The sequence below is a fragment of the Lathyrus oleraceus genome, chromosome 3, assembly GCF_024323335.1.
Source record: "Lathyrus oleraceus cultivar Zhongwan6 chromosome 3, CAAS_Psat_ZW6_1.0, whole genome shotgun sequence".
NCBI classification, from domain to species: domain Eukaryota; kingdom Viridiplantae; phylum Streptophyta; class Magnoliopsida; order Fabales; family Fabaceae; genus Lathyrus; species Lathyrus oleraceus.
In genome coordinates, this window is record NC_066581.1 from 267,675,398 (window position 1) to 267,684,896 (window position 9,499).

General features: G+C 33.6%; 1 protein-coding gene across 1 annotated transcript; it reads left to right on the forward strand.

Annotated features, from left to right (window-relative positions):
• Positions 1-2,562: 2,562 nt before the first annotated feature.
• Positions 2,563-5,952, forward strand: LOC127126869 (serine/threonine-protein kinase D6PKL1). The gene is made up of 3 exons (XM_051055878.1): positions 2,563-2,780; positions 3,141-4,547; positions 4,817-5,952. The coding sequence occupies exons 2-3, from the start codon at positions 3,187-3,189 to the stop codon at positions 5,703-5,705; spliced, it is 2,250 nt and encodes a 749-aa protein (XP_050911835.1). The 5' UTR covers positions 2,563-2,780; positions 3,141-3,186; the 3' UTR covers positions 5,706-5,952.
• Positions 5,953-9,499: the final 3,547 nt, after the last annotated feature.

The following is a 9,499-nucleotide window of genomic DNA, read 5'->3' on the forward strand; positions in this document are numbered from 1 at the left end:
TGGTTAGATTTCAAATGAATAATTCAAATTTATCCACCCCAATAACACATAGAAAATTATTTGTACCAAAAAGATAATGAATGGTTAGATTTCAAATGAATAATTCAAATTTATCCACCCCAATAACACATAGAAAAACGTGCACAAATACAATACTTCCTCCGAACACGATACTCCTTCCGTTCCTTTTTAAATGTCATTTTTTTGAAAAAAATTGTTTCTTTTTAATTATTACTTGCAAAGTTTAATGTAATATTAAATACATTTTTGTCAAAATTATCCCTATATAATTATTATATATAGAGAGAAAAAGTAAAATGAATCAAATAAAAAATTAAATATATAATAGATTAAAGAAGAATTATTATTTGAAAAATAATAATAATTACTAAATTTCTTGATATACGTAAAAAAAAAAAATCAAAAAAATAACATATAAAAAGAAACGGAGGGAGTATTAACCTTAACCAATATTTTTTACCCCATATTTTATTATAAAATTCACTTTTATGATTTAATTTATATCATAACAAAAGATTATTTTAAAATTTATATTTAAAAAATATATATATATTTTATAATATTAATAATTATAAAAAATTAAAATACCTTTTTGATAAATTTATCCGTGAATTTTAGTAAGTATTCATAAAAATCAGATCCTTAAAAATGGGTTGAGGTTGAGTTGGCCATTCACTTTCTTTGTTTTTGTTTCATTCATTTCCCAGTCCTACCACGGCACCACTTTTGAAAAGCAATGTACCTCAAAGAAGGAACATAGTGGGACCCACGTTCTCTCTATTGCGCCCCCACAATACAAAACCAGCCCGTACAATCTCTCCTCACTAGGAATAAATAATCATTTTGATTTCTAAATGTTATAATTTTAAATATATTTACGAGGGATTAAATTTAATCTTTCTTTTACCTTATTATCAAACTAGTCTATGAATTATATAAACTACTAGAAAATTATTAATTCTATATTATTTTTGAAAAAAATATTCATATGATAATCAAATTCAAAGTATACTCTTTTGTTTATTTACTAATAAATTATTAGTGTAAGATTATGTTTTACACGTTGTCAAAATAATTAAGTTGTTCAACATCTTTCAAAATTATATATATATATATATATATATATATATATATATATATATATATATATATATATTCTTTTCTAATATGTCTTTATATAAAAAATCTCTTGATATATTTTAGACTAAATTGCAATTTAATTTTTCCTTTTTAAATATATTTATAGAAATAATTTTCCTATTTTATTGAATTAAATAATTTAGTGGTTCAAGATCACATTTATAGAAAAGAATAAGTGAAATATCATACATTCGACTATCAATTGAACTGACTTTACGAAATATAATTTTCCTATTTTAAATTTAAATAATTTTTGATCATATTTTTATACTTAAAATTATTCATATATCTATTTTTAAATGACTTGTCTCATGAAATAACAAATAATTATATTTTTTTAATCAATTTTAAAAACAAAATATACAATCATTAAAAATCAATTTTTAAATTATATATCATTTAAAAACAAATAAGTTATATATCAGTGAAAAATAAACAATTTTAAAAAAATTCATTTCAAAACAAATAATTATATATCAATTTTTATCAATTTTAATAAATTATATATCATTAAAAAATAAACAATCATTAATTTTCAAAAGAGATTAATTACTATACATAACTGTCAGTGTATTTCAATTAAACTCTTTTCAAATAAAAAAGTAAAAATAAATCAAAAAATTATGTTGGATCAAATATAAGTTATATGAATTAAAAAAAATAGACAATTCATCAATTTTGAGTGAAAAATGTAAAAGAGATCAAAACAATTAGATGATTATTTTTATGAAAGATAAAATAAGGTGATCAAAACTATACTATTAAATGTAAATATTTGTTACTTTCTAGATAAATTTTTGTTTTTTTTTTTAAAATTCAAAGTAGTATTAAATGCATTTTTGTTAAAATTATCCCTATATAATTATTATATAGAGAGAAAAAATAAAATGAATGTAGTAAATAATTAAGGATATTATAGATAAAAAGAGAATTATTGTTTAAAAAATAACAAAAATGATTAGCTTTCTTGATATAGGTAAAAAAGTAAAAAAAAAAGTTAAAAAGGAACGGAAGAAATAAATTATATATCATTAAAAACTAGATAATAAATTAATTTTTAGTGAAAAATATGAAAGAGATTAAAATAATTCGGTGACTATTTTTTTTAAAGATAAATAAGGTGATCAAAACCTTATTTTAATAATACTAAATTTTTTAGTAATATCCACATTTTATATACTAATATTAAATTAAATTGAATTTGACTTTTTCTTTTTCTAAACAAATTAATAGTATTATATTTGAAAAAAAATCTAGAAATTTGTATTATATTAAATTAGTATCGATAAACCCATATAAAAAAAACCAATAGAAGTTTATAGATAAAATACAAATTTATGAGATGTAAATTTCCGATATCTAGAATTTCAGAAAAAGAAAATAAAAAAAAAGAAAGAAAGAAGGAAAGCAAAAGCAAAGCATTACTATCTTCAATGACATGACACTTTAGTTCCAAATCAGTCACAAGAAAAGCACTCCACTGCTTCTTCATACTTTGTTTTTTTCTTCTTTTCTCCAACCATTCTTCTTTCATAATCACATACACAGAAAGAGTGTGTGTTTTCTATGCTGTAGATGAAACACTGAAGATGCTATTGTTTTTCTTCTTGATTTCAATGGTGGGTTCTTCTTATACTTCTTGTTTTTTTCCTTTTGGGTACCTAGATCTCTTTTTGTAGCTAGTTTTTCCATTTTCACATTTCTCCATTTTGCTACCTTCTTTCTGTTCCCTCACTTTACTTTTCTTTCTTTATCTTCTTTATTTTCTTAGAATTTTAGGTTTATTGCTCAGAGGTTTTTTGAGGTAGAATGATTGACGGGTCTGTGAGGTTTTGATTCATTATATCTGTTATAGCTGAATTACATGTTTTTTCCAGTTCATATAAATTTCCTAACTTGTATAACATGAGCTGTATCAGTATTGTGGTTGATGGTGTCTGTGATTTCTGATTTTGTTTGCTCCTTGCTATCTTTTGCAGGAACATTAGGTTTTTATTTGATGATGTGATATATTGGGATTATGATATGGAGAGTGCAGCCGAGCCGAAAGTACTTCCTCGGAACTTGCCTGTCCTGGTTGAGGTATCTGATGCAGATACATCTGTTGTAAGGGAAGCTAGTCAGAGGTTAATGTCGGGGCAGGATGTTTCGTCTGTGCGTGCGGTTTCGAAAGCACGGGATAGTTCTATGACGCGTCTGGCCTCCATTAGAGAAGCGGCGCAGTTATCAAATGCAGCAATTGTTTTGGCAAGAGAAGTTACACAATCCTCTCGAGAGCCTGTTTCCCCTACGCGTATAAGAACACTGAACGGAAACGCCTCTTTACATGATCGTGGAGAACTCTTGCCTGATGTTGAGACGTTGAAGAGAAGTACTGATTCTTTTGGGGAAAGTGGTCCGAGTTCATTTGCTGGTGCTAGTCACCCCCCAGAACCTGTTGATACCGATCTCATGAGAACGGTTTATATACCGATAGGTCGAAACAAACCCGAAGCTGGGTTGTACATGAAGGGTCCTTTCCTCGAAGATCTTTCAATCTGTAATCTCACTAAGAAACCAAGCGTAGCTGTTGTTTCGCCTGCAGAAAGTACTCTTGAAGAATCAAATGACATGGGGAAGTTAGCCTTGCCGGTTTCAGGTGCTCGTGCATCACAGAATAATAACGTGAATTCTCTATCTTGCCCAGATTCTGAGGAGAATGAATGCGTTTGGGATTCTTCTTTGCCTGCAAGTGGAAATGCCAGTCCATATAGTAGTATTGATAGTACTAGTGTTCTCAGAACAATGAGCATTGCTAATAGTTGTGCGAGTACGTTTCGGAGCGATGCATTCACTAGTGATGGCGTGATTAGTGTAGACAGAAATTGCGATAGTATTAAAGGAAGTGTAAGGGGGGATTCGCTCGAGAGTGCAAAAACTAGTGCTAGTCGTGCAAGTGATAGCAGTGGCCTCAGTGATGATAGCAACTGGAGTAACATCACCGGTAGTGCCAATAAACCACATAAAGGAAATGATCCTAGGTGGAAGGCTATCCTTGCTGTTCGAACACGGGATAGAATTTTGGGCATGAGTCATTTTAAGTTACTAAGACGACTTGGTTGTGGTGATATCGGAAGCGTGTATCTCTCTGAGCTGAGTGCAACTCGGTGTTATTTTGCAATGAAAGTTATGGACAAGGCATCCCTAGCTGCAAGAAAGAAGCTGGTTAGGGCACAGACAGAAAGAGAGATACTGCAGTTGCTCGACCATCCATTTTTGCCAACGTTGTACACACATTTTGAGACCGACCGGTTCTCGTGTTTGGTAATGGAATACTGTCCGGGTGGTGATCTGCATAATTTAAGGCAACGACAACCAGGGAAACATTTCTCAGAGTATGCTGCACGGTATGTTTATACCTTCCAGATATACGAAACTGTTTGTTAATTGCTTTGAATGATTTCCATCACAAATATCTGTTTTTTGTTGTCAATGATCATTTTATGTGTCCAAACGTGGTTAGGTAATTCAAAATGTGATGTTAATTATATTCCATAAGTTGCCACTTTTTAAGATTTGTTAGCTATAAAAGAATATGAATGAAAAAGGGAAATGTGAATGTTTAATTGAGTTTCTTTTATGATTTCTCACATAAGCAAAAAATTTCTGTATGTAGCTTTTATGCTGCAGAGGTCCTGTTAGCAATTGAATATCTTCACATGCTTGGAGTTGTTTATCGAGACCTTAAACCCGAAAATGTACTTGTTCGAGAAGACGGTCACATAATGCTCTCAGACTTCGATCTTTCTCTTAGGTGTGTTGTTTCGCCTACCCTTATCAGAACTCACGACAGCGACCCTTCAAAATGGGCAGCCGGTGGTGCATTCTGTGTCCAGCCTGCTTGTATTGAGCCTACCTCTGTATGCATCCAGCCTGTCTGTTTTATGCCTAAGCTTTTTTCTCAGAAAAATAAAAAATCACGGAAGCCTAAAGCGGATCCTGGCCTGACAACTAGTGCACTTCCAGAACTTCTTGCCGAGCCTACATCGGCCCGGTCGATGTCCTTCGTTGGCACACATGAGTATCTTGCCCCTGAAATAATCAAAGGAGAAGGTCATGGAAGTGCAGTTGATTGGTGGACATTCGGCATTTTCTTGCACGAGTTATTGTATGGTAAAACCCCTTTCAAAGGATCTGGAAACCGAGCTACGCTGTTCAATGTAGTAGGGCAGCAGCTCAAGTTTCCCGAGTCACCAGCTACGAGTTATGCCAGCCGGGATCTAATCCGAGGTTTGCTTGTGAAGGAGCCGCAGAACCGTCTTGGAGTGAAGAGGGGTGCAACTGAGCTGAAACAGCATCCTTTCTTTGAAGGCATAAACTGGGCGTTGATTAGGTGCAGCACACCACCGGAAATTCCAAGACAAATGGAAAATGAACTAGCGGCAAAGTTTGAAGCAGTTGATAATAATACGGTTGGCGTCGGGAGCAATAGTAAGAAAATGGTTGATGGTAATACCGAAACGAAGGCCGGGGGTGGTAAATATCTTGACTTTGAGTTCTTTTAGTTTAGATTCCTTACTCTTCTTTGTATTGTATTTACATTATTATTATCTGTTAATTTTACAAAAGATGAGGTGCATTATCATGTGTTGAAAATTTAGTCACAATAGAAGAATTCCTTTTCAGCTGGAAATGATAGTTTATGGTAGGATGGACATGCCTTGTTCAATACCAGAATTCATATAGATATGCCTTGATTCAGAATCTAGATGCTTTTCATGAAGCTATTTATTTATTTTCCATTTTGGGCAAGTTTTCTGATTTTGTTAGGTTAAGTTGATTTCATAGGTTGTGTTATTCAAGGGTTTATTATTTTTTTCATTAAGGTAAGTTGCTCTCATAAGGGTGCATTTTAGAGTTAATTTTAATACTGCTAGTATAATAGTTTGCTTACACTAGCAAAGCAATTTTGTAAAGTGATGAGTATTCATTCTCTACAAATTCTTTTCCCATCTCATGATGTGAAACTTGATTTCATTTTTCAATACCCAACGACTTTCTTTTTCACCCTTTAAGCCATGGTAGTGACAAAGAGGCTTAAGGCTAGTGCCTCACTAGTTTTTTCAATATGATATTGTTCAATCCTAAATCTGGGCTACATAGGAAAACAATGCAAATGAAGTTTCCATAGTAAAATCCTAAATTTGTATCTAACTTTATTTTTTATATACTCATGGAACACTTATAAAAGCTAGCACTAAAATGTATGGTTTCTTAAATATGATATTGTCCTAGTTGGATGGTCTAAAGAAGATTTAAATGAGAGGTTAAAGATGATTCTTAGAAATACATGACTTTCAAGTAAGAGGGAAAATATAGAATGCAAGTTTAGCAAAAGGAGAATGTTTCTAACCTAGAGATGAAGGTTGGAAACTATATCATATTATAAATCTTGGGTGTGTAATACAAAACGACGTAGAAACAAAAGGGGATGTAAATCATCAAATTCAAACTCAGTGGTTGAAATGGAGGAGGATCTCATGAGTTTTATGGAGGAGGATCTCATGAGTTTTATGAGAGTTTTGTTAGACACAAGTTAGACTTGCGATATTGTATAAGACAAAATATTGGACGGTTAAAAAATAACACGAAAATAAAGTGTAACATATATGAGGATATTGTATTGGATGTGTGGTAAGATTAGACGAGATAAAATAAAAAATGACAATATTATAGAAAATACAGATGTCCCTTTTGGGTACGAGAGTAACCCAAAAATACTAATTTCAATGACTTTGGGTCCAACTTAGTTAATATGAGAACCAACATCAAACATAATATGTGCAATCAAATATTTTGGGAGTAAAGAAAATAAAGAATTAGAAGGGAAAATGATGGAATATGGGATAACACCATTTAAAAAAGATGATGACATGCGATTAATTAAGTCGGCAACAGTAAGTACTGCATCTGCCTAATTTTTTCCCGACGATTTCCATTAAGTGCATGTTTTTATGCTTAACAACTCCATTTTGTTGTGGAATGACAATGCGAAAAATATTCTTTGGCAGTATCACTTCGGAGAATGCGATCATGACAATTAAACTGAGTACGAATTTCAGCACAAAAATTAAAAAATATAGCAAATAACGCAGATCTGGATTTCATTTAGATATAACCAAATTGCACGGGAATAGTCATTAACAAAAACAACAAAATACTTATAACCAAACTTCGAGGTTACTAGACAAAGACCCAAAAAATCAAAATGAATAATGTCAAACAATGTTTGAGCCCTTTTATTTTGACAAGGTAAATAAACACTACGGCGATGCTTAGCAAACAGACACGATTCACAAGACAAACTTGATGTTGACTCTAACTGAGGACACAATCTTTTAAGAACTCCTAAAGACGGTGTTATACGGTGAACTGACTTTTGTGTTTTGCTTTGAAAAGCAATGTCGCGGATAGCAAGAGTCGCCACCGACTTTTCTTTTATCCAATAAGGAAAGGCGGAAAAGAACAGGAAAGACCTTGATTAGATTTTGAGTTCGGGAGGTACATTATACAAAGGGAAGGTGTTAGCACCCTTTGTATCCATGGTTATCCATGGGCTCTTAATTGTTTAGCTCACTTATGTTTTCCTTGTTCGAGAAAGTGTTTGAGAAATATAGTGTGTTTAGAAAATATTGTGAAAAGAGAGTTTAACTTTATAATGATTCTTGTACGAATGTATACAAAGTGTTTATCTCGTTTGATTTTGAAAGATGTTTAGAAAAATATAACTCGGTGATGATTCTGGTGCGAATGTATACCAAGTGGTGATTTTCTAAAAGATGTTTTGAAAAGTGTGAGGTGTGAAAAGTATTTTAAGTTGTGAGCAAGCATTTAAGAGTTATACTTCACCAAGGTCTTTATAGGTATTTTCTATCCTTAGGAGGGTAAAATTGTCCTTACTATTGAGAAGTAAGTAGTCTTATCCTTTGGATGTAAAGGGACATCGTAGGGTCGTCGATTGGTCATTGAAGGCAACATTTGTAAGGATACCTTAGCATTCGAAGGGACGATCATCATTTAACCGTAGGCTACCACGAAGGGTCATCGAGGGACAAAGTCATGTATTCGAAGGCAACATTCGAGGGACTATGATGATTTAACCGAAGGGTCTTTGCTAAGGGTATCCTTACGTTCGCGGGACATGGCCGTAATATCGTAAGGCAACAAAGAGAGGGCCCAAATCATATGTTCGAAGGCAATGTAATCAGTCAAGTAATTAAAATGAATCTTCACAAGGGTATCCCGCAAATAAAGTGGGATACCTAGCAAACTGTCTCTTCAGGAGTATGTGAACCCTCACAAAAAATTCAACAAACGGGTTAGAATACCAAGCTAGGGTGCAACCAAGAGTTGCATCAAACAAAAGAATCACAACAATAATAATGTCAGGCAAACAACGTGTAGATGCAATAGGGAACATGTCAATCAAGTACAGAACAGATTAGCATGCAAACGAAAAAACAAATACTGTCATGTTCGCTACTGCCTCGCCTAGCGAAGGCTTAGCGAACCCTCGCTACATGTTCGCTCAGCGAAGTGCTGGCGAACGGCTGCGGGTTCTGGGTTCTTCTTTGATAAAAGTGCGATTTCGGGAACCCCAAACTCTATGGCATCCATTACAGAAATTACATGGTTAAACATTCATGATATCGTGTTACACCTTCATGCACACTTAAACCCATAGGCAAAACCTAATGATACATTTAGAAATTCAATCATACTCATGTATTTGCAGATGTCAAATTAGGAGCATAAAATTAGTGAGGGGTGTGGCAAACCTGTTTGCAATTGAGTTGGGCGGAGGTAACCTTTGTGCAGATGAGTTTCCTTCAGGGTATCCAGGGGTTACTCTGAATTCTCTTCGTTAGCCTCCAGGGTTTTTTCCGGTTGCCTCTGTTAGGGTTTGCTTGTTCCCTCTCTGTCCACCGTCTGTCTCTCCCCCTTCTCTGTGCCGAAGTTCTGGTATTTATAATAATTGTGTCTTGGTGGGCTCAGAATTAAGCCCAAAATTTTCTGGTATTTCGTGAGCTCGCTAGGTGAGTGAGCTAGCGAAGGATTCGCTAGGCGAACAGCTAGCGAAGGGTTCCAGTAGCTAAGTCATCAAAACTCGCTGGGGCGAGGAATGATGCGTGGGCTTCGCCTAGCGACGGGTTTGTTCGCCTAGCGAGCATGCCGGTTTAGGTCATCTTCTGGATTTGGTAACCTATGCGCTGGACCCTTGTTCCTTTAACATTAATGTCTTGAAAATGGATGAGAATGTCTTGAAAAATGTCCTGAAAACTTAACGGGCAAATTTTGG